The sequence below is a fragment of the Morus notabilis genome, unplaced genomic scaffold, assembly GCF_000414095.1.
Source record: "Morus notabilis unplaced genomic scaffold, ASM41409v2 Scaffold701, whole genome shotgun sequence".
NCBI lineage: Eukaryota > Viridiplantae > Streptophyta > Magnoliopsida > Rosales > Moraceae > Morus > Morus notabilis.
This window is the reverse complement of record NW_010363199.1, coordinates 132,545-158,058: the sequence shown is the minus strand read 5'-3', so window position 1 is coordinate 158,058 and position 25,514 is coordinate 132,545. Positions and strand designations below refer to the sequence as shown.

General features: G+C 34.6%; 4 protein-coding genes across 7 annotated transcripts; 3 read left to right on the top strand and 1 right to left on the bottom strand.

Annotated features, from left to right (window-relative positions):
- Positions 1–1,005: 1,005 nt before the first annotated feature.
- LOC21391569 (probable UDP-N-acetylglucosamine--peptide N-acetylglucosaminyltransferase SEC) lies at positions 1,006–6,137 on the top strand. Of its 2 annotated transcripts, none has more exons than XM_024169244.1 (11): positions 1,006–1,246; positions 1,612–1,828; positions 2,385–2,477; positions 2,550–2,651; positions 2,797–2,964; positions 3,049–3,137; positions 3,481–3,602; positions 3,758–3,939; positions 4,227–4,511; positions 4,651–4,798; positions 4,881–6,137. In XM_024169244.1, exons 1-11 carry the CDS (start codon positions 1,071–1,073, stop codon positions 5,234–5,236), a joined length of 1,938 nt encoding a protein of 645 aa, XP_024025012.1. In that variant the 5' UTR covers positions 1,006–1,070; the 3' UTR covers positions 5,237–6,137. The 2 variants fall into 2 exon arrangements, with proteins under 2 accessions (XP_024025012.1, XP_024025013.1); XM_024169245.1 differs by having other exon boundaries at positions 1,229–1,246; positions 1,592–1,828.
- A 572-nt stretch (positions 6,138–6,709) lies between these two features.
- LOC21391568 lies at positions 6,710–9,008 on the top strand. The gene is made up of 2 exons (XM_010103643.2): positions 6,710–7,508; positions 8,953–9,008. The coding sequence occupies exons 1-2, from the start codon at positions 6,710–6,712 to the stop codon at positions 9,006–9,008; spliced, it is 855 nt and encodes a 284-aa protein (XP_010101945.2).
- A 2,801-nt stretch (positions 9,009–11,809) lies between these two features.
- On the bottom strand, positions 11,810–15,278 carry LOC21391567 (CBBY-like protein). 3 transcript variants are annotated; one of them, XM_024169258.1, is made up of 9 exons: positions 14,844–15,278; positions 14,517–14,587; positions 13,831–13,989; positions 13,574–13,640; positions 13,183–13,278; positions 12,875–12,921; positions 12,486–12,566; positions 12,182–12,321; positions 11,810–12,104 (listed from the first exon to the last, which is right to left on the bottom strand). In XM_024169258.1, the coding sequence occupies exons 1-8, from the start codon at positions 15,189–15,191 to the stop codon at positions 12,198–12,200; spliced, it is 993 nt and encodes a 330-aa protein (XP_024025026.1). In that variant the 5' UTR covers positions 15,192–15,278; the 3' UTR covers positions 11,810–12,104; positions 12,182–12,197. The 3 variants fall into 3 exon arrangements, with proteins under 3 accessions (XP_024025026.1, XP_024025025.1, XP_010101944.1); XM_024169257.1 differs by having other exon boundaries at positions 12,207–12,321; XM_010103642.2 differs by having other exon boundaries at positions 11,810–12,321.
- Positions 15,279–16,787: 1,509 nt separating this feature from the next.
- On the top strand, positions 16,788–22,284 carry LOC21391566 (DNA-(apurinic or apyrimidinic site) lyase). Its single transcript, XM_024169260.1, has 9 exons — positions 16,788–17,107; positions 17,818–17,910; positions 18,050–18,194; positions 18,401–18,602; positions 19,563–19,641; positions 19,792–19,853; positions 20,910–20,996; positions 21,097–21,200; positions 21,680–22,284. The coding sequence occupies exons 1-9, from the start codon at positions 16,862–16,864 to the stop codon at positions 21,766–21,768; spliced, it is 1,107 nt and encodes a 368-aa protein (XP_024025028.1). The 5' UTR covers positions 16,788–16,861; the 3' UTR covers positions 21,769–22,284.
- Positions 22,285–25,514: the final 3,230 nt, after the last annotated feature.

Below are 25,514 nucleotides of genomic sequence, written 5' to 3'. Positions count from 1 at the left end.
TTACCAAGAAAATAGGTTAGAACAAATACATGTCTCCATTGGTGCAGCCTTGAATCTCTAGTAGAATTCTCTAAGACAACGAGCACGACAGTTATTGCATTTCTTAGTCAAATCTCCTTAGTTCCTTAATGGGGTGTTTTCAAAGAATGAAAATTGTCGTATGATTTGACGTCTTGGGAACCATGACCTAAGTTTCTTTATATACTGCCCCATTAGGCTCCCATTAAATCTAGTTGGGTCAATATATCCACTCATTCAGCCTATACCCTGTTAGGAGACTATTTGAGCTTTTTATAATTAAATCACTCAATTAGCCCGATTAATTAAATAACTTAATACAATTACTAAATAAATATGTGGCTCACAATATAAGAAACCCACGTTTCTTAACAAGTATTTGAAAATGTCCTTTTCAGAGAGAAAGTTCTATTAGAAAAATAGTTGAATCTTTTAAATAAGAATATGATCATTTTTTTTTTTCATAAAAAAGAAAGTGATTGTTTTTTTTATAAAATTTTCATATTTATTGTTTAAGTAAATTATTTAATATTTTACTGAAAAATAATAAATAAGTTTCATATCAATAAAAATATCTATGAACTAAAATTCAGTGAATGTTTGATTACCTAAAATTCACCGAATATATCTGTTATCTGTTTTTTTATTAATTATAATAAACTGTTCTTTTTAAGTTCTTTATTTAAAACACTCATTATAATTTTTCTTAATAAATAAATTATTTACTAATTAAAATTTCCATAAAATCTCACAGTATCAATAAATCTCAATATATTTGAATTTTTATTAATGAAAAAATTTGTCATTTACTAGAACAAATTATTTCCGTATTTATTTAGTTTTTTTTTTTTTGAGGGATCCTGACAACCATAGGGCCAAATTCTGGGCCTTAAAACCCAAAATGAAACAGAAGCCCAGCTCACCAAACCTTATCCGCTGAAACCAAAAAAGTGAAAAATCTCACGACGCCTTTTCCGCCTTCTTCAGGTTTGCTTCTTTGTCTTCTTCTACTTCATAGCTGCGGCAGTGAAAGCAAAAACACAAAGATAAATATGTCTGAAGCGCTCGAGCGTGCACAGCTGAAAACGACGGAGACCTCCATTGATAACACCTCGAAGTTGCTTCAGCCTCCCAATCCCAAGATTGTCGTTTTGGCCGACCTAAACGACGATCCACCTGAAACCGATGGCGGCGATTCTCTCCCCTCCTCAGCTCCTGACTTCACCAGGTTCTCTCTCTTCTTCAACCTAGTCTCATCTTTTACTGGAAATGATCAAAATCTGTGATTCGTTTATACGGTTTTGCAACAATTTTAGCTTGTTGATTTTGTTGTTCGAGAAATTCTCGATACGAAATGAAGATTGCTTTGTTCAATATTGTTCCTTTTTGGTTTCTCGTGTTGCATTCGATAAATAAGTTGCGATTTTTGAGTTTTCTTATAGTTTTGTTGGCGATGATTTGACGAGCTGAGAATCGGTAATGACAAATTTAGTTTTGGTTTGTGCTGAATTTATGTTAGAAATTGATGGAATGAGTAGAGATAAGATTATTGTTGAGATTGAATGATTATTAGTGGTTTGATGCTGAAATTAGGTTGGCAATTGATGAAAGCAGTCAAGATAAGAGTACAGTAGTTTGTAAGGACAACGACATGGTAGAAGGTGAAGGGAAGAGGCTAAACAAGCTTGGAAGATGCCGTTCGAGAACTAAGGCCGAGTCCCTCCTTGATGGTGGAGCTGATGCAGATGGCGATTTGCATGCTCCTGGGGTTCCCTCGTCTCGTGAGGAAAGAGTCAGCAGCCTTAAGACAGTGAGCCTTGGTTTCCCTTCTGGATTACTGGAATTTTTATAGTATTATGCATTAATATATTCCATAGTTCCTACTATCAAAGTGCATTGATCTAGCCGGTCCTGTATGTTGGAAAGTAACTGACACACTTGTGTCATAGAAGCTGTGAATTGTGATGTATAGGAAACAGACTTGTGGCCCCTTTGGTTCATAAGTTTGAACAGAATTCAAATTTTTGTGAGAGAAAACACTGTGGCAAAAAGGTTTGAATTGTGGTTCAAACCTATGAAACGAATGGGCAGTAGCTTTCAGCCTTTCACCATATTAAAATTCATCGAACACTGTGGTGGTTATATTTCCGGTGCGATTGTCGTGTGTTGTTCTCTCCATTCTGATAATAGTAGTAGTGGCAAAGCAAAAAACGGGAAGTTATGCAAGTTATGTTTAAGGCTTCTTCAACATGACCACATCACTTTAGTTGACACACCTCAGTTTTGAGCTTCTGACACGTCCCTACTGTTGGATGCCCTGTATATGACTGCTTCATTACTTGACATTCTTAAGTGCATGCTTATAGGCTTTGGTACATGTTTCAAGAAAGACGCCAAAAAATGCTCATGCTCATTTTATTCTGGGCCTAATGTATCAAAGGTTGGGCCAACCATCAAAGGTAACTTTTTAAACTCTTAACTCATTCTTTTTCTAGTGCATGCCGTCTTCATTAAGTTGTAAAATGTTTTAGGCAGTCTTGGCATACGAGAAGGCAGCAGAGATCTTGCTTCGTCCAGAGACAGAGATTGACAGACCAGACTTACTTTCACTAGTTCAAATCCACCATGCACAGGTACTGTAATTTTTATCTATATTGTACACTGCATCATTAACAAGCATTCTGTTTCTGTAAATTAAAAATAGAAAAGAAAAGAAACTAAAATTGAATGATAAGTGCGCTGGGTAATCCAAATTGACATGTTTTTTATACTATGCAGTGCCTTTTATTAGAAAGTTCAGGGGATAGTAGTCGGGATAATGAACTTGAACCTGAAGAGCTTGAGGAAATTCTTTCAAAACTGAAAGAATCAATACAATCAGATATCAGGCAGGCAGCTGTTTGGAATACCCTTGGCTTGATACTTCTTAGAACTGGTCGTTTGCAGGTACAAGACTTTGGACATTGTTGTTTTTCAAAGTTACATTTTTCTCATTGCACCATTTGACTTGAAGTTTATTGTACACTTCAGAGTGCTATTGCAGTTTTGTCATCTTTGTTGGCTATTACTCCTGACAACTATGATTGCCTTGGGAACCTTGGGATGGCTTACCTTCAGAGGTAAGAGTATATTCTATCGCTATTTCTTGTGTATTAATATGTTAAGACTTAGCTAATTTCTCCATCATGCCTATTATAGCTGATAAGAAACAACGGAAGAAATTGCTATTTGAAGCAAGAAAAATAAGCACATTGAAAAATTTTGATCTTAGTCGCTAAGAGCTGTTAATTTAGATGGTAAGAACCTTTATGGAGAATTTATTATTGGGTGAGAGCATATCAAAATTAAATGCTTTGTCAATCTCATGTGTGGAAACCAATTTTGTTGCTTTTTTTACTGAAACTTTTCAACATTTCATAATTTATGTTTCTCTTACATTTGAATACCTAAATTTTCTGTCAGTGGAAATTTGGAGCTGTCAGAAAAGTGTTTCCAAGAGTTAATCCTCAAAGATCAAAATCATCCGGCAGCTTTGATCAATTATGCCGCCCTTCTTTTGTGTAAACATGGCTCAGTTGTTGCAGGTATGCATTTGATGTCTTCAACTCTTGTAGGAAGTTTTATCATTTTTTACTTCTTGTGCCGATACCAAAGTATTGTAGAACGTTGCTGTCTCTTTTATTATGTAGCTGGTTGAACAAATTTTCTTCACCGTTGCTCTCTTGCACTAAATTCACAGGTGCTGGGGCAAATGGTGGAGAATGTGCTTCTGCAGATCAGATTACAGCTGTCAATGTTGCAAAAGAATGTTTGTTAGCATCCTTGAAGGCAGATCCTAGGGCAGCACACTTATGGGCTAATCTTGCTAATGCATATTACCTGATTGGTGATCATAGAAGTTCCAGCAAGTGCTTGGAGAAGGTGCTCATAATTCATTGCTTCAGTCATTTATAGCTTATTTCTTAAGATTGTTCGTTGGTTTCCTCGCTCTTGATGGAAAACTGTGACACATAACTGCTCTTTATGTATTTGTAAAAGTACAGTAACACAAAATATTTGTTGCGTGGTTGCTGGGGGTTCTCTGCCTGTTCATTTTGAAAAGGATAATTGCATGCTGCGACTTTGATTTTGTTGGCTTCTAATTTCTTTATTTGCTTCCCTTGCTATACACTTGGTTTAAACTGTTCTCTGTTGCTCTTGCTCTATAGGCAGCAAAACTGGAGCCTAATTGCATGTCTACTCGATATGCTGTTGCAATCCACCGGATCAAGGATGCAGAAAGGTCTCAAGATCCTAGTGAACAGCTTTCTTTGGCTGGAAATGAAATGGCGTCCATAATAAGAGATGGAGATTCTGCTCTACTTGAGTTTCCAATAGCATGGGCAGGGCTTGCATTGGTTCACAAGGCGCAACACGAGATTGCTGCTGCATTTGAAACTGAACAGAACGTGCTGTTGGAAGTGGAAGATCGTGCTGTCTACAGTTTAAAGCAGGTAATTCCTGCCTATTAGGCACGACTTGAACTAACGTCTTGAGTGTAAGAACCGAGCTTGTAGTAAGACTATGGTATATGTAAGATTGTTTTTCCAGCCAATGAATAGTACCAAGGTTAATTTCTATATTTCTTTCCAGGCAGTCACTGAAGATCCAGATGATCCTGTGCAATGGCACCAGCTAGGCCTCCACAGCCTCTGCACTCGACAATTCAAGAACTCGCAGAAGTATCTCAAAGCTGCGGTTGCTCGTTTTAAGGATTGCAGCTATGCGTGGTCAAATCTAGGTTTGTCAAATCTCCATCCTCCCCCGTCCCTCTGTTCCTTTATAATCATAATTTTCTCTAATATTCATAGCTGCATCACTAGGTATCTCACTACAACTGTCGGATGAGCCGTCACAAGCTGAAGAAGTATACAAGCGGGCATTGGCATTGGCAACAACTGAAGATGCATACACCATATTTTCCAACCTTGGGAATCTCTACCGCCAGCAGAAAAAATATGAACGTGCTAAGGCAATGTTTTCAAAGTCACTGGAACTCCGACCTGGCTACGCTCCTGCATATAACAATCTGGGTCTCGTATTTGTTGCTGAAGGTCAGTGGGAGGAAGCCAAGTTCTGTTTTGATAAAGCCCTCCACGCAGACCCATTGCTGGATGCAGCCAAGTCAAACATCATTAAAGCAACAGCAATGTCCCGATTGTGTGTAGGTTTTTCCTGACATCTATCTTCAAGATCGAACAACACAAGAAAAGGTGGACAGTTTCTTTCTCAACACTGGCTTAGGGCTCTAAAGCGGCATCGAAACCCAATAACCTTTATTTCATGTGATCTTACTCCCTAACCTACAAGCCTTTTCTTTCGTCTGCCGGCTGTAGTCAGACTTGACAGGAAAAAGGTGGTAGATATAACGCTGCAAACAGAGTTCCACAACGGGCTTGGTGGAAGGTTCACTACCTTCAAGTCGTCCTACAATTCCGAACATGGCAACTTCACTAGGCCTGAGCAGCATTGGCCAATGGTCAGTACCATCGTCAGGTGATCCGTTTTTGGCTGTACAGAATATTGCAGACATTACAGATGGCGACAACCCTGACCTAACACAACTATTACCCGTTCTTTCCTCTACAAACATCCTCGACCAGCTTTAGCTAGACCAACGGAATGCACAAGTTTGATAGGATTTTTGGTGGGGCTTGGTCTTGGTGGCTTAACTACATCCCGCTATTTCTGTGCAGCAAATGCTTCACAAGTCGGATTTTGCAACAAAAGTTGAAGCTTCGAATGGCATTCCTCGACCTGCTTGTTCGAGCAGGAGCACATAGCCACACACAACTTTTGTTGGTTGTTGATTATATGTACCGTTGTACTTTATTGTTGTAATGTGTATTTTACTCGGTTTAATTTAAGCTCAATGTAGTAAGCTTATGTAGTTTTTGTAGCTTATGCCTAGATGTTTGGATAAACCGTAACGTGTATGCTTAATTAAAAGAAGAAAAACCACACACATGTATATGGTAAATTGGTAATATACAGGTCATCTTTAATGATGCAACTTGATGCTCAGAATTGAAGTGAGCCACACATTGATGCCAGATCGTTTCATTACTTTAAACCCTCTATTTGTTATTCTTCAAAATGCTAGTTGAGAAAATTAAGCCTTTTTTTTTTTTTGTTTAAAAAAAAAGTGAAGAAAAGAAAAGGAGAAAAAGAAAGCAACATTTTCCAAATGATAATAATTGGTTTTCCCATAGCTTAAAAGAAATTGGTTTTTAAGTTTTTTAAAAAAAAAAAAAAAAAAAAGAAGAAATTAGTTTTTATCCAAATGAAAACATGGAATGGGATTTGGGAAGACGTGAGCCGCATGCAGATATAACATATATGTATATCTATCTTAAAATTGCAATACCAAGACCATCCCACGAACACCTCTCTCTCTCTCTCTCTCTCTCTCTCTCTCTCTCTCTCTCTCTCTCTCTCTCTCTCTCTCTCTCTCTCACATAGTCACATTACAATGCAGTTAAACGCCACAACCATTACAAAGCATCTTCAAGTCACGTACAAACATGCTAAATCAATAAAATCTCTCTCTCTCTCTCTCTCTCTCTCTCTCTCTCTCTCTCTCTCTCTCTCTCTCTCTCTCTCTCTCTCTCTCTCTCCTTTGCATTGCATGTAATATATTGCATGCAGAACCATGCAAATCTGCAGTATTAACATTCCGAAACAACCCCTCCTCCTCCTCAAGCCCTTCCTCTTATCCCTCTTCTTCTCCTTCGCCTTCCTCCTCACCTTCCTGTCCTCCCAAACCCAGCCTGTTCACCCGAAAACGACGCCGTACGCCTCCCTCCAAAAATCCACAAACAATATTCCATTGTCATTAATCAACTCATCATCATCATCATCAACCGCCGACCTCCGCATCAGACGGCGCTACCCCACCTACGAATCCTACATCCACCACCAGCTTAACAAAACCCTCAATCCCAAACTCCGCAAAATCTGGACCACCCGCGACTGGGACCGCAAAGTCCGCGTCTTCTCCGAGTTCTTCTCCAGCCTCACGCGCCGCCGCCTCCTCTCCAACTCCTCCAACTCCCTCTGCCTCGGCGCCCGCGTCGGCCAGGAGGTCGCCGCCCTCCGGCGCGTCGGCGTTTCCGAATCCATCGGCATCGACCTCGTCCCCAGGCCGCCTCTGGTGGCGGCGGGTGACTTCCACGCGCAGCCCTTCGCCGACGAGACGTTCGACTTCGAATTCTCGAACGTGTTCGACCACGCGCTTTACCCGTGGAAGTTCGTGGCGGAGATCGAACGGACGCTGAAGCCCGGCGGGGTCTGCGCCTTACACGTGGCAATATCTAAACGGGCGGATAAGTACTCGGCGAATGACTTGTTTAGTGTGGGCCCGTTAGTGGAATTGTTCAAAGGGTCTGATCTTGTTGAGGTTAGGGAGATTGATGGGTTTGGGCTTGACACTGAAGTCGTTTTTCGGAAGAAGATGAAACATTAATATATTTTTTTTTTAAATTCACGTTGTAATATTTTTTTTATACGTTGTAATATGTTTTTATTTTTCATTTTTTTTTAATATTCTTCTACAGTATTGTTAATGAGTATCATGCAATTTGATAGGCTCTGATGATTCTTAACATTGAAAGCTGAGATACTAATAGGATGTGTGTTTTGGTATGGTATCAGAGAATTTAATTTCTTCTTCTTTTTGTTCATATGAATTCTATGATGGATTAAACTATCCTACTGGTTGTAGATGTTTCTTTTATCAGATTATTTTCTTAAACCCATATACTATGATTATCATTATGCAAAAACAGATACTATATTAGTAGGAAAAGAAAATTAAAAAAAATTGTTCTAAAATTGACCCTTAAAAATTAGTGTGAAATAAATATTGTCTTTTGTGTTCAGTATTGTCCCTTTTGCTTTTAATTTATTTAAGTTGATCTATTTTGAGAGAATAATGGGAGTTATGAGTAAGAGATCAATATTAGAAAAAGGCAACTATTGTAAAAGAGTAGTTTTATGCTTTTCTCATCTCTGCAATTTTTGACAGTACCTCTACAGCAAAAAGGATACTCCGGATAGGACTTTTACTTCAATTTCAAGAACATTAGAAAAATGTATATTTCACATACGCACATTCTATGGTAGGTCAGATCAATCTTCTCTTTTCTTTTTAAGTTCATGATATATAAATATATATATATATATAGCAGACCAAAAGGAGTGTTCGTGAGAGATTTGTAATTCTGTTAAGTTCTTGTTCACGTTCTAGCTAGCCGTTTGGCGTGTTGAAGGATATATTCAGCTTTATTGCAGGCATATACGTAAAGGACAAGAAGCAAACTTCCAAGCTTTAACTGATCAAACGGCTATATGATATATATATATATATATATATATATATACACACACAGATATAATCTCTGGATGTGTAATATGGCAGTTTGTGGATGCACCCAGAAAAGATCCAAAGGAGAGTGGACGAGCATGTTATTACGCTGTCGTATATGTGCTTTGTTACTGGATTCTTTTATTATTATTATTATGATAATGATGATTATAATAATATCGGAAAGCCGTGGATAAACAATTTGGTGACATGTGGCCTCTAAAATTTACTACAAAGTACTGGGGTTATGGCGCAGTGCTAGAACAAAAAGTGTCCAAAATTTTACAATGTGCATATTACCTTATTGTGTTATTGGATGAAGCAAAAAAAAGTTAGCTATCACTTGCAAGGGAAAAAAAAAAAAAAGGAACAATCTTATTTTCTCCTACAGAAAAAATAGACAGATTATTCTAAAACTTTGTTTAATTGATTTTTGTCAGGAATTCTTTTATTTTTATTATTATTATTATTATTTTGTGTGTTATTGGATGATGAAAAAAAAAAGATTACAGAGCTAGAGAGAGAGAAAGAGAGAGACTCAAAGATTGTAGTGAGAGAAACAATTTATTGTCAAAAGAGAGATTGAGAGATTTTCGGTGTTCTGAGGTGTTGAGAGAATCTGGGTATGTTGCGATTTACTCACTGGGTATTCGGGTATTCTTTCTAGAAAATACTGAGGTTTGTCTTTGTAATTGTTTCTAAGAATTGGGTATGAGAGTTCTTGAGAGTGTATACATTCTTCAATCTAGTAGAACGAGTTCTTGTGAAGGAACTCACGAGAACGTAGGATAATTTTATCCGAACCTTGATAAAACTTCTGTGTTATTGATTTGTGAATTTCTGGTTCAAATCTGAATCTTGTGTTAGATTCGCTCTAACATACGCGTTTCAATTTTATATGTCTGCCATGCCATCCTTTGTATAGTTGTATATTTGTTTACAGTCCCTTGTCATTTCCTGAAATTTGGGTGCTGCTGAAATTTGGGCCTCATCTGTGTGTGTGTTTCAATTTTTGGATTGCAAATTTGTCGTCAGTTATTGCTTGCTTGGTGGTCCTCCAGTCCACTGACGAGAGTATACAAATGCGAATGCAATGGCAATGGCAATGCATACATATAGATAATCTCTGTATGTGTAACGGTAATCATATTTGTTAACCGAAATAGTAGATAATACAAAAAGATGAATAAGTTAAGGAAGAACAAAACCGAAATTCATACAATTATAATTCAACCTTGTTACCAAAACTCGAAAATAAGAGTTGCAATTTTCTTCTACATTTACCATTCCAAGTAACATATTTAAACCATCAATTTCTCATTTATCCAAAAACCATTTTGAGTGTATGAATACTCGATTTTGATCTCCTCGCAACAGAGAACGCAAATCCATCGAAACCCGTCCTAAAAACCTATTGGGCCCCATCCGAATATGGACCTCAAAATGGCCTTTAAAATGACTTAACAAGCCATTTTTCCAACGATATTAATTGAAGATATTTAAAGCTGCTGTTTTCTTTTCTTTTTAATTTGTGTTCATCTTACAAATGGTCCTTGAGATTTACTCTCAATTCCACAAATAGTATTTTAAATTTTAACTGTTTTTAATTTTGGTCCTTAATTTATATAGATTCCGTCAAATGTTTAACATTTAGTTAGAAGAATGACTGAAATTAAAATAAAGTAAAATCTCAAAGATCAACTGTTAAACATTTTAAAAGTTAGGACCAAAATAAATTGAGAGATAAACCTCAAGAATCATTTGTGGAATTAACCCTTTAAATTTTTAAATTTATTAATTTTAATTAAGTAAATAAAAAGACACAAATTATTTAACGTTCTATAAATTAATTTTAAAAAAGATATTTTTAAAAATGTCGAAATACTTTTTTAATATTATAAAAAAAATATATAAGATATTAAAAGCATGTTTCACTACTATACAGGCTGTCAAAATAATTTTATCTCTATTCTTTAGTAAAGAGGGAGAGATCACGTCGTTTATGTTAGAGGAAACAATGTATAGAGAACTTATTTATAGTAAAAACAAACAAGGACGACAACGACATTGCGTCTTAAGCGAAATATAATTTTTTTCTGGGAAAATTACATATACTATTTTTTTTTTTTTTTTAAGTATCTGAGTTATTAAAATATAAATTTTTTATGAGAAAGTTACAGATTTTATTATTTTTTAAGTATATGAGTTACTAAAAATATTATCTTTTAAAAAACTCTGTTACTTAACTAATTCTAATCTAAAAGATAAAAATATATGGATTAATATTAAAAGAAAAAATATAAAGGGTTCTATTTTAAGAGATATTTTTAAAAATTACCATATTCGGCTAAGAAAACTGTTTTGAGGAGAACTATTCGTGTATCGCCGTTTCTCTTTAAAGGGTAAACGACAACTTTACCAGCAAAAGCTCGTCTGAAACGATTCCCGATTGAGAAACGACATATCGTTCATATTCCCAGAATTTTAATTTAAAAACGACATTATTTCTTCAGGATTGAAAGCTTTATCGTTAGCTTTTGCCCAATTAATACAGTAATCTCTTATCTATATGCAGTCTATAAAAAAAAGGCAGACCCAGTGCCAAGTAAATATGTATCTAACCCATAAACATATAAATTATACAAAGTATTATATACATGTGAAAATATATCTACCATTAGTTTATATGCGTTTAGAATTAGTTTTAAAATAATTTTATTTTCAATAAAAAGTAAAAATAAGATTGTTTTGAAGATTGTTTTGAGAATCAGTCTGGGATTAATTTTAAATTTACGTTTGGTTGGCTTTTTAAGAGATTGTTATGAGTATAATAGAAAAGTAAAATCGTGTTTATTAATTAATATATTATAATATTGTTGATAAGTACTAAAAAATGAAAACAGAAAAATGAAAATAACTTTCAAATGTTTTTTAATTCTTTCACAAAAATCATTCTCATTGTCTTCGTTTTCATTTCCGTTTTCAAAACATTTACTAAACATATGTTGTTTCATTTCTATTTTCATTTTTTTGTTTCTCAAAATACGTGAAAATTATTTTCAAAAACGGTTCCAAACACGCACATAATTTCGTATAACAATAAAACCTTAAGCATTCGTTTTTAACCCGAAAAGGACGAATGGTAAGATTCTCTACTGGATTTTGTCTTCCTATCCAGATACTGTTGCTCCAATTTCAGGCTAAAAATTCAAGAACAAACACCTGCAAAGCGCTAACCTTTGCCAGGTGAAAACTTGAGCTTGGACTTCTTGAAAGCCTTGTGGATCGTTTATTATTATTATTATTTGTTTTTTCTTTTCCATCTCTAGGCTAATCATAGGGTTGAAGCATATTATTACATATAATAAAGGTAAAAAGAAACCCGAGTCACATATTAAGAGGTTGACCTTTTAATTAGATAGAAGTCTAAGTTCCTAAAAAGTCCAAAGTACATAACATATAGTTGAAAGCATGTTGTTACATAGTTGTTAATAAGTAAAAAAATATGATGTCCATAAGACCATACTCTCCACTCCAGTGAATGCTTTGCAAAAATTGTGAAAGAGAACTTTTACTACCTCCAGTAAAACACAAGAATTTTCAGGTCAAGATTCCAATAATAGACCACAGACCGTGGGAATTTAAAGGGCCTGGATTAGACTTGCGCATCCATACAAACGCCCTATATTATTATTCTCATTAGAAGAGGCTTTTTGAAGGACCCAACCAAAAAAAAAAGAGAGAGATGAAAGAACTAACATGACTTGCATAGTGGCTAGCTTACATATTGCTTCTCAAGAAGGCTTCTACAAAATGCCAAGTCAAACCGTTCCTCTGGGGGATCTCCGATGCAGTCGAAAACTGCATCAGCATTCAAAAAGTCTTCATCTGCTGTGTATCTGCCCCAAAAAAAAAAAAAAAAAATGTGCCAAGAATCAATGTGAAATTGGTCAAATGAAGAGAACTAGAAAAAGGAAGCACTGAATATAATAGATCATGTCACTATGCAAAGTATTATTGATAACAACAGAATGTGGTCGGTCTGAACAGGAAAATTTAGTACCCGCTTTTAGTCACTATGCATGTCATTCCGGCAGCTTTGGCGGCTGCAAGGCCTATAGCGCTGTCCTCTACCACAACACAACTGTAAGAAGTAGAAGAACAAAAGAGACCATCATTTTTTGTTAAAAATCGCAATGTCTTGGTGGAAACAGGAGTGTCAACCATCAAAGTCTAGGTTGGTTCGCCAAAGTACAAGATATATAAAATATGATAAAACCATTTAGAAGTTCAATAGAAATGTCAAAGCTGATATGGACAGAATTTGCAGCACATGGCAAGCCAAACTAGGCAAGAAACCGACATGTAAACAGATCTTTCAAGTTCATTGAATTGAGGAAAACTTTACTGTAGCATTGTACATAGTCTAGGTTCTAGTATTATGTACAATACCTTGAAGGATCGACTCCGAGGGTGTTGGCTGCCAGATTGTAAATGGCCTGACATGAAGAAGGAAAGTGTGTTAGGGACTAAAAAATAATGAGAGTGCTAAATAAACCGAAAGAAACAGGGAGGGAAATTACTTTTTTCTGATACCATAAAACTTAGCGCGTTATGATTCATACATGCGACAATAAGTAGTTAAGAACAAGGCAAGACAATGTTTAGCTCACTCCATGATTAAATCTGAATCGTGTGATTGTCATAAAATTCTACATAACCACCATCCTTAGTAAACTCCACAGAGTGATATTATTTACCGGATCAGGCTTCTTGCGAGGAACAACATCTCCAGCAAATATCTTGATTTTCTCCGCCCTCTTGGGTCCCAACAAAAAACTCACTATTGCAGAGACCTTAAATATTCAACATCATGTCATAGTAAATGATCACAAGAAGACAACGAGATACTAATAAGCTGACTAATAGTAAAGACTACTGATTGGCAATTCACTTATATACTAAATCACACAAGAAGATTATGAAAACTGATAAATCTGTATGTTGAATGAAAATTGATACAATGAAATACTACTAAGCTGACTACACGATTGATAAGTTGATACGGACTTTATTTGAAAAAGTTAAACTAATCTCAGTGAAAGCATATTAATCACAATAAGAAATAACAGTTTCTGAACCCGAATATACCGCCTTCTCATTAGAAGTGCTACAGACAGCAACTTTGACTCCTTCTGCCAAAGCTTGATCAATCAGCCTGTACAATTTAATAAAAAGAAAACAAATTCATTTCAAGAACTGTACACATTCAAACTTCAAATTTTACTAAACTGTGTTGCTAAGTACTTTCAAGATTGACTCGCAACATGAGTTATGAAGAGGAGAATGTACATATATAACATGCCATCATTGAGAGCTAAATAATAGAAGATTAGATAAGAACAAACTTGGCTACGCCGGGTCGAAGAGGCAGGAGTTTTTTCTCAATGAGAACCATGAACAACTCTGTCTTTCTCTTGTGAAGTGAAGCTATGAACTCCTTTCTCTCTTCGTCGCTCTTCGGAGCTTTTTCCGGCCAACCTGTCTTGTTGAAGTAGGCTGTCATTCTACAACAGCCAATATCAATTGATTACTAATTAACTTCAAAACTTTTATGCAACACACAGACAGATTATATAAAAGAAACAAAAGTTGACACTTTCTAGTTCTATTGAGTATTCATAAATCCAAATCATAATTTTTTTTTTTTTTTTGCAGGACCAACATTAGTTGAAAACAGTCAAAGTACTATTTTATACCCTGCATCTTAAGTTCCATTACAAATATATACCATGCATTACCTTCTCTTTGTTAAAGTGCTAATGTTGGCCACTTAAATAACCATTTTACTAGTTGTGTGGTATAGAAGGAAGAAGTTGAACAAATTAATGAACATCTTATATGAAAATTAATGATTATCTTTAAATGGTAAAGGTAGTAATCTAAGTGGATGGTATTAGTATACATTCTGGATTTGATATGATATTTCAAAAGTATAATGTTGAGAACAGTCAAAAAGCATGGTATTAAAATACATTCTTGTTAAGCTTAAAATGCAGGGTATAAAATAAAATTACCGAAAATTAGAAATTACCTCTCTTTTCCACCTCCAATTTTGAGGAGTTCACCATACAATTCAACATCCCAGGTAACACCCAGTTCTCTCTGTGAAATCAATAATAAAATATTGTCACTAATTCAGTAATACATTATACATTGATGGTAATACATCATCAAATTCAAAACCAAAGCAAAGGAAAGCTAATTTTCCCCATCTCCTAAAACGATCAAAACCCAATAATAAAAATCAAATATCCTCTTTCTCCCCCCAATTATCCCAACAACCAATCAAATTATTCACTTAAATTTAAGACCCAGATTTTCAAAAACAAAACAAAGTGCAAAGAATGCTTTGTTCTACCTCATTGAAGGTGTCATTGAAAGAAATGCGGTGACCATCTTTCTCTGTGTCAACAAGCACTCCGTCGCAGTCGAAAAGAAGCGCCGAGGGAAGAGGAGGAGGAGGAGGAGAAGAAGAAGCCAAGCAAGTGGCTCCATGGCTAGAGTTTCTTTCCTTGCTTCTTGTAATTGGTCTTGGTCTTAGGCTCGTTTTTTCAAGGTTTATACTTGTGCCCAGGAGTGAAGATGGTGGTAATAAGGTCCTTTCATGGGGTTTGAGAGTGGAAGCAACGGAGGTTGTTGTTCTTTGGTGGGAGATTAAAGCTGTTGTAGCTAAGGAAAGAGAGATGGTAGTTGAACTTGACGCCATTTTTGTGATTTCTCTCTCTCTCTCTCTCTCCTCTCACTTCCCAACTGACCAACGGTTAGAGCCTCTCTTTGCAAGTGGTTGGAGTTGGATATCCATTGGGGGTCCACAAAAAAGGTTTTTTTTTTTTTTTTTTTTCGGGCTGCAAAATGCAAATTTCACAAACTTTTCCCCTTCTTTGGGCCCATGAGTGATCTCCAAGCACACATGATATTAGGAGCCTTTTGGTTTGGCAGTCAAGACTAATTACCCACTTCTTTTTTTAATTGTCGTTTTAACATTTTGTATCGTTTTCTCTTCATTTGTCGAAACGACAAAAAAAAAGTGCAGGTGCACAATGCAAATATCACAAATTTCTCTCCTTCTTTGGGCCAGAAAGTGATTTCCAAGCCCACATCTTTCGAGGATATTCCCACTTCTCTGTCGTTTTCTTCTAATTGTCGTTTTTTAATTTTATGTCGTTTTCTCTTCATTATCGTTTCGATTTCCTTTTTGGCGTTGTTTTCTTATTTTCTGTCGCTCGTCGTTTTATCTGCTCCCATCCCATGCTTCCGGTCAAATCTCATTCCATACAAATGTTTGTTTCTTTCGTTTCTTGTCGTTTAACAATATACTATAGTTTATCTGCTGGTTTTCATTTCGACTTCTTTGTCGTTTCCTTCTGATTGTTGTCTACCCATTTGGCGGCGTTTTCTCATTTCCATCATTCCCTCTTAATCGTCGTTTTTCGCGTTTCTGTCGCTTTTCTTTTGAGTTGTTTTCTTATTTGCTGTCGCTTGTTTTATATGATGCCGTTCATTCGTTAGTTGTTGTTTCTCAACTTTGTCGTTTCCGGTTAATTATTGTTCTTATAGTTTATTGTCGTGTCATATAAAAGTAATTTTGCTTTCCTTTTTGTCATTGTTTCCTTGTTTGTTATCATTTTTGTCTTTTCCCCCTATGTTTCATGTTAATTCTCGTTTTCTACGTTTCCCATTTTGTTTCATTCGTTTCGTTTCCTTTTGCTCTTTCATGTCTTATTGTTGTTTTCCTGTTAATTGCCGTTAACTCATCTTCGACGTTTCTCATTTAATGCCGTTTCCTAAGGTTTTGCACGTTTCTCTCGTTTCCTTTTTCTTGTCGTTTGTTTCATATATTGTCGTTTATTCATTTGTTTACTTGTTTGTTTGCTTATTTGTTTTGCTTAAACTTTTTTCAAATATAAGAATTATTGTCTTTAATATTGAAGTTTTAAAGCTAAAACAAGAATTAAATTGGTACCAAAATAATTTTCAAAAAATAAAAAAAATTTGCAACCGAGTTCCCTAAAAAATAAAAAATTAGAGGTTAGTTTCTAACGACATCACATTCTCTTAAAAAAAAAAAAAAAAGTCTAACGTCATCACGGAAAAATTTTTAAGTTTCATTTATTTTACCGATTTGAGTTTTTAATTTTAAATTTTTACAATAAAAAACTCTTAAAAAATATTACACTTAATTTTTCTAATTATAATTAAAATTTTTTAAAAAATATTATATATTAATTCAAATTAAAAATTTGAATTCGTGAACAATCCCAAAATTTTTCTTCTTTACTCTATTTAACGGGAAAAAAATAAAATAAATAAAATGAAACAAACAGGGACTGTGCTCTGTAGGCCGATTGGAACTCAGAGGAGCGCAGATTGAAGACGATGAAACGGTACTTCCAACCAGTGGCGAAGGACGGGTCGGCCAAGAAGCCAACACTTTCGCCTCCGTCGAGGAAAGACGGCGACGGCGACGGCGAGAATGAAGAAACTTTAGGAGATGCTACGAAGAAAGAGCCGCTCAAGTTCATGACTTGGAACGCCAACAGTTTTCTCCTTCGCGTCAAGAACGACTGGCCTGAGTTCACCAGCTTCGTCACTCGGTTTGATCCTGATATCATTGCTATACAGGTGATTCAGTATGCTCAACACTGTTTTAAAGAACCTTTTTTTTTTCACTTTTTTTGGTGTTGGGTTTTTAGAGAATTTGATGAATGTGCATGTGATCATGGTTGTGGAGTTCAAGGGTTTGATTGTTTTTGTGTTTTGGGACATGGGGTGTTGATATTTTGGTCTGTAAGATTTTAGATGTTTGATTTTTTGAATTTTTTGAAGAGAGATTGCCTCGTTCGTTTCGTTAATTCGAGTTTAGAATTCAAGATGTGATTTTATGTGAGAGTTTTTAACTGTAACAAAAAAATTAAATGTGACTGTCTTTTAGAGTTTTTTTACTGTAGCAAACTCAAATTCTAAACTCGATCAGCAAAATGAGAATCAGCTAAACGATCGAGGCTGGTGGTTTTGGGATTCTGAGAATATTGTGGCACATTGTTCACATTTGCCCCAATTTAGCTGGAAAGATTTTTTTTTTTTTTTTTGGCCGCTATGATTTGTTTGTTTGTTTGTTTGATCACATATGTTTTGATGTCTTTCTATTGGAAGAGGTAGCGTGTATAAGGCATATACTTATACTTTGGTTTATTAGTTCATGATGTATTGTCCCTGCTAGACCATTTAATACACTATGGTTAGTACACATATTTTTATGAGAAACTGTATTATGGTTGTAAATCAAAGAAATAAAATTGGACAAGAATCTTCTAACCACATATCAATGTTAGGAAGTGAGGATGCCTGCTGCTGGTTCAAAAGGTGCACCTAAAAACCCAGGAGAGTTGAAAGATGATACTAGCTCATCACGCGAAGAGAAACAGGTAAATACTTTTTCATCTTACCATTTGTGCTCAAATAAATCTTTCTATTGAATGTATATAGTTCAAATGTTCTATGTATAGTGCACTGCTATAATAAAGTTTTTTTTTTGTTTTCCCTTTTTTTGTCACAATTTTACAGATAATGATGCGTGCCTTGTCCTCCCCACCATTCAGAAACTATCGTGTTTGGTGGTCTCTTTCGGATTCAAAGTATGCAGGAACTGCATTGGTTGTAAAGAAATGCTTCCAACCGAAAACGGTTTTCTTCAATCTTGACAAAAAGGGTACGTCGATGCACGGAATTTTGTTGCTTTAAGATATTAAAATCTTCTTATTTTGTGAAGCTTTAACCCATTGAAAGTCATAGCTTAAGATGAGCTTCCTTATTTTTCTCATAGCAAAGTACTAAGCATCAACTTGATACCAGCCTCTTAATATTCGTTTGTACAATGGAACAACAGTCAATTTATACGCTTGTCATTGTTGTTAGCTTCAAAGCATGAAACAGATGGGCGGGTTATCTTAGCTGAATTTGAGACGTTCCGTTTCTTAAATACGTATGCACCAAACAATGGTTGGAAAGAGGAGGAGAACTCGTTCCCAAGGAGAAGAAAATGGGATAAGAGGATGCTAGAGTTTGTTACACAGTCTGCAGATAAGCCTCTTATATGGTGCGGTGATCTAAATGTAAGGTCAGTGTTTCTGGGTGTTTGGATGGTGTTTTATCATCTTAGGATGGCCTGCATTTTTATTTTTTTTTTAAAGCTTTACCTGTTTAATGAACCCCAACTTAATACCAAGTTCTTTTTGGTTAATTTCCTGTATATAAATCCGGATAAAAAGAAAGAAAAAAGTGTAATATATATATATATATATATATATGAAAAAGTTCAGACACAATGTGCGTTCATGTATGCCTTTCAACCTTACATCTATAATGATCACATTTTGCCGAAAAGGAGAACTTGGTCACTTGAAAGTAAAAACTTGATTACTAGGATAGCAAACATATTTTTGGCTATTATATGATTTCATAGTTTTTTTTTTTTTTTGGGGGGATATTTCTTGAAATATCCTTGTAATTTGCTCCAAATAGAATGCTTGTGTGTGATAAAACCAGTAAATTGAGAACAGGTTTCAAGCTAATTTTTTAGGGAATTGATCGATCAAATAGTCTTTATTGAAAGTCGTAATGAGAAAATAAAGAGAGTACAGAAATGGGGGAGAGACCCCTTGCTCTCCCCAGAGCTTAATGCTCCTATAGATTCTCAATTACAAGATGATCGATAATCCCCGCTTCTCTCCCTCTCTCTGTTTTATTCATCTTTCCTTCTAATTAACTAACCGTCTCACTCATCCTTCCATCAATCCCAAGGTCCCACTCCGGAATTCGTGCTTCCAATGGCACCCCTCTAATCTGCCAACTCAGTTGCTGCCTCTTTGCCCCCCTTCATCTTCCACATCACTTCCCAAGTCAGCCCCTCCTCCTCCAGCTCCAACTTCCATGTCAACATCTCCCACCCGAGGGGTGCAACTCAGCTTGGGCCTTCTCCTTGCATAAGTGAAACGCAATAGGGGCTTTGGAGGCCCATCAGTGTGCATGTATTTTTTAGTAGTAACCTTTTTCTCTTCAAATTTAAATTTGCTTGCAGCCATGAAGAGATTGATGTGAGCCATCCGGAATTCTTTAGTGCAGCTAAGCTTAATGGTTATGTTCCTCCAAATAAAGAGGTATTGTATCTGATGTTGAAGTTTCTTTTTTTAGGACACAAACATGGGTTTGTATTACAATGATAGACCAAAATAGCTAAGATTGTGTATTGCTGAGAATTACGTACAAAAATTATTGGTGGTTTTGACTTTTATTTGCTAATGACGCAGGATTGTGGACAGCCCGGATTTACCCTGGCTGAGAGAAAGCGGTTTGCTAACATATTGAAAGAGTGCGTTATGTTACCTTTCCTTTCCTTCACTTATTACTTGGCAGTTCTTATTGTGAAACTAACAAATGGGATTTTCAGTTTCAGAAAAAGAGAAGTAAAAAAAATAATAATGGGATTTGCTTTTAGCCTACGGCTTTGTTTGGTGAGAGGGAAAGAAAATTAGGAAAAAAAGAAAGATATATAACCTAGGTAAGGAAAATGGAGAGGAAAGAGATGACGTTTCTCTTAATTGTGTTTGGTTCCCTAATCTCATCATATTGGGAGATCTGAAAATTTGGGTTCTTTGAAGGATTTGAAATCCCTTACTTAAACCATTCCCTCCTCTTTTCTCTCCTACCAAGCATCTATGTGATGTAAGGAAATTTAACTATCAGTAGTTGGTTTATATTTTCATTGTGGTTTCTTACTAATTTAGCTTTATTTTATTATTAGTTTGTCATTTACCTTAGTTTGTATTTTGTTATCTTTTTGTGAATGGACTATAAATAGCCGCATTATCTAATGTAATAGAGGGATTTGAATATTTTGATAATTGAATACAAAGTTGAGTTTTCTCTCCAGTTTGGGGGTTTTCCCACAAGGGATCTCTTTAGGTAGATTTGGGATTGCATGCCTCGTCTTCCGTCCGGGTTAGGCTGGTAAAATACTATCTTTCTCCACTCCGCTGCATCACTATGGGTCTCAAAATCCTTGAATAAATCCACTTGCCTCTCTCCTTCTACTTTTCCCTCCTACCGACCAAGCTCTAACGGTCAGTCAGACAAGTGGAAAAGTAGCTCACAAAATGTTTCAGCTGTTCTAACTCTCTCCACTGTCCTCATCCATTTCCCTTTTCGTTTCTCCTTTTCCTTCTAAAAAAACTGTTTTTCTTTTTCTTTTTTACACTTTTTTTTCATTTTATCAATTGTCTAGTAGTCTTATTGTGCATTATTACTCTTCCACATGTGTTCATAGAGTGAGGGAGATGGGAATGTAGGAGGGATATAACAATCAAATTATTCATATAGAACATAATGTTGTTACAAAAACATGACTTTGTTTGTGGATATGCTTCAGAGGAAAGCTAATAGACGCATATAGATTCCTGCACAAAGAGAAAGACATGGAAAGTGGATTTTCATGGTCTGGACACCCCATTGGAAAGTAAGAAATCCTTTTATTCATTGCAATATTTGTACTTTTTTTTAACCATACCACTGAAATATGTAAAAACGACATTCAATGGGTTGTTTTTTCATCACAGGTATCGAGGCAAAAGGATGAGAATAGACTATTTCCTTGTCTCGGAGAAACTCAAAGACAGGATTCTTGAATGCAAGATGCATGGACAAGGGATCGAATTACAAGGTGTGTGACTGACTGACTGACTGACAGAGAGACCTTTCATTTTGAGTTGGACAATTTAATGGCTTTCTAGTAGTTTAAACTGGGATCAGAAAATAAAATTCCAAATTTGGTAGAGACCTATTTGAAGGCTGCTTTGTTTTTCTCACTGCCGGTAGTGCATGCCTATGAATATTAGATCTTATCAAAATCACGTCAAAATATATATACACAAATTTGAAAAAATTTATCGGATCAAACGAGTGCCTCAGTAGTAGCCTATGTTCCTGAGAGCTCTCCCCCTTTTTCTGTAGTGTCTGAAAATGTCCTGCCAATAGCACTATGTTTTGAACCACCTTATCTATATCGGGTTTTGTTTGTTTTGTATTTTTTTTTAAGGGCTTTTAACCAGATTTAATGCTTAGAAAAAAGCTCCCTTAATTTGTTATTTTTGTTTTTTGCTTTTCTCTAGTGTACGACTGAGTTTGATGGACTCTTTACAGGTTTTTATGGAAGTGATCATTGCCCAGTGACCCTCATTCTTTCAGAATTAAGCTCCACAAACTCAAAAGAAAGTGAAGTCTCCACGTAAACATCGTTACATCCCTGTTAATTGCTATCAGAATGCCATTTTTATTCTCTCTCCTATTGGGATACGAGACAGACCTTTTAAAGTAGTTGTTGTGATGAATGGTCTTTTGATTTAGTTGACATTGTCTAATTAGCTGGAACTTGGTCCACAATTTGCCTCTTTGCATGGGAACCTAATACATGTTTGGATAATGTATGGACATAATTTAAGATCCTGAACAGCAAGAGTGGGAAACAAAAGAAATGTTCCGTGCTCTCCACGGTCAGTTTGCGGAATTTAAATGCGATTCACCTTGATCTAACGGCGAAGAAATAGACTTGTGCTAAAGGTTGTTCGCATTGCAATCGTCGAAACCGTAAATTTGTACGGATCTTAAGAACGAGCCGCCAAGAATAAGATGGTCTAATATCAAAGAGGATGCTAGACAAGAGTTGTGTTAAGTACGTACGTTGCAATTTTCTTTCTTATTGTTATCTGTGTGGATTCTATGATATAACCAAAGGTAGAGCAACATTGAAGAGGGTAAATGGTATTAGTCATTAGAGTTGTGCCAAGGATGTTTCAAGACGTTCGGTTGATAGATTCAGAATTATTTTTTATTTATGTGTATTTTTTGTAAAAGAAAATATTATAACGAATTATAAATCATAATTTGAATTATGACACGAATTTTTAAACCAAACACGCAATTCTTTTACACATCGTTAATCCGTGTGGCTCCAATAATAAGACTGTCAATGCAAACTAACGCCATAATTTTGTAATCAATGATAAACAAAAAAGAAAAACTGAAGTCCACTTTTTCCAGAGCTTTTTACCGTAGGGTTCCTAGTACTCTACCAGTAATGTCTGTTTTCAATTTGTTAATTTAGTTAATATAACATTAAAATATTAAGGATTAATTTTATAAACGTGTCCGAATTTTGTACTTTATTTCAACTTGCCATTGAAATTTGAAGAGAATGCATTTCATTCCCTAAAATAGAAAAAATAGTTCAAAACGCCCTGAACTAATATTATTTCATGAATACTTCTTAAAGTATTGATTTTGTGTAAATTGTCCCTCGATCTTTTAAAAAATGAGGAGGCAGTGGCAAAGGTATATAGTGTCCAGTGCGGGTTGACGCCCCCACTCACTTTTTAAAACTTCAATTTTGAACTTTTAAAAAATTTAACTTTTTTTATTTTACCGATATTGAAAAATTTTTGTTTCATATACGCCCCGACTAATTTTCAGCCTTTTTTATTTTATTCCTAAATTTCTTTTATAAACAAGTTTACTCATTTTACTCATAGTTATTGTAATGTCTTTTTTGGTACCTAATATTTTAGACCTCATCACATTTATATTATCACAATTTATATTTATGTTAAATCCTTACCTCTCATTGGATGAGTTTGATTACTTTAATATTCTAAACGTTTGCAACTTTTTCCCAATTATATTATTTTATTAGTTTGTTTGGATCTCTTCCGTGATTAAATTGGCAGTTGATCGAGAAAATATAAGTATAGAGCATAATTTTAAAATATGAAGCTATAAATGTAATATAATCTAAAATGTAGGGTATGATTTTTTTTTATATTCTCAAAATGTAAAGTATTAAAATGAAAAGATAAAAATTCTATGGTAGAGTATTCTTATAGTGCATAATTTTAAACGTTAGATCTTTATTAAAATCAAATTAAAATAAATAAATAAATACACATACATATATATACGCACACGCAAAACAAGCAATTCTTTTACCAAAAAAAATAAAAATAAAAATAACCTTTCAAGATCAAGCCCTGGAGTAGGGTTTTTTTTTCCCAAATGTAAAATTCTCCACATGTATCTAATAGTTCTTAAAAAATATTATAATACAATTTCTTATACATGTTTATGTTATTTATTTTTTTTTAAAATGTACACTCTCCCCCACTAGGCAAAAGGGTTCGCTCCACTACTATAGGAAACAAGTTGACACAAAAGTAATATCTTAAGAGACAAATTAACTTAAAATTAGTGGTTCAGGGAGCAGTTATGAAAATGTTAATAGTGTCGCGTCATTATTTTATTAGTTTTATAAATGTATGGGATATATTTTAACTATAGTACATAATTTAAGGGGCGAAACGAATCATTTTAAAATTTAGAGGACGTGTTAAATAAGATACAAAGTTCAAAGAATATTTATAAAATTAATATAAAATAAAAAATATATAAAACTAATAAAATTTATTATATATCGCATTGTCATGATGAATACTATTTTGCTTTACCAAAGAGAACAGTTAACTTCAACCGTTGGATTAGTTTTTTAATAATTATATGTGTGCATAACTATATTAAAAATTTACAATGCATTATACAAAACTATTTTTATTATAGATCCAACCATTTAAAAAAATTAATTTAATAATAAACACACATTTTTTATTGATGAAATAAAATAATTTACTCCACCATAAAAACTTCCGTTAAAAGAATTCCCAATGAAACCGTGACGGGAACATTCCAAAACGAGTTAAAGGTGATGAGAATATGATCCACCCAAAATCAAAATCTATGTTGATGGCCATCTTTGTGAATTATGAATCTTTACACGGTGAGTGTACTTTAACACAGTTTTTGTTTAGTTTGCTATTCAAGTTTTTAATTTGAGTTAAGATGTAATTTTATTTTATGTTAGAATTTTTTATTATAAAAAATTAAATACAATTATTTTTAATTTTTTTTTATTATAATAAAATTTAAATTATATAAGTTATATCATCAGGTCATGTGATGAGAGACTGAGAAGTTTGCATAAAACCAGGTGTCCTTTTTTCTGGAGCTGATTAACTTTGATGGCACCAGTAAGATTGTAAGTTAGTCAGAGCTTTGGAAGATTAAAAAGCCTCATTTAGTAGTGAGAACCGAGGAGTTTTCGGCATGTATTAGTCCAATCACTGCCGATCCCCACAACTCTTTAACCCTCTTGTTTCAAAGCTGCAATTGCAATGCCTACTTTCCTTCTTTTTTTCTTCTGACATTTGTCATTAAATGTGCCTTTGGTTATTAGGGTGATCTTGGAAAGAGTTTGCAGTTTTTTCTCCTTTTCTTTTTTGAAGGTCTCGTTCGTTTCGTTAATTTGAGTTTAAAATTTAAATTGAGATGTGATAATTTCATAACATGATCGGCATGTATTAGTCCAATCACTGCCGATCCCCACAACTCTTTAACCCTCTTGTTTCAAAGCTGCAATTGCAATGCCTACTTTCCTTCTTTTTTTCTTCTGACATTTGTCATTAAATGTGCCTTTGGTTATTAGGGTGATCTTGGAAAGAGTTTGGAGTTTTTTCTCCTTTTTCTTTCTTTAAGGCCTCGTTCATTTCATTAATTTAAGTTTAAAATTTAAGTTGAGATGTGATAATTTTATAACATGAATTACTAATAAGTTTATGTTCTTCAATAGTTAGACTTGTAATAGAAACTTATTACTCTACATATTTTTTTACTTTAATACTATTTTAGAATTGGTTTCAAAATAATTTTATTTTTTATATAAAAATAGAAATAAAAATATTTTTATTTTTATTTTAAAATTATTTCTAAAAATGTGTTTAGTAGTTTTATTCAGAGATTGATTTCAGTTTAAAAAAAATTGAAACTGCGTTTGGTGGTTTAATTTTTGACAACATGTAATAATATATTAAATAAATAATATTATTAAATATATTAAATAATAATATTATTATTAATATATATTAAATGAACGTTA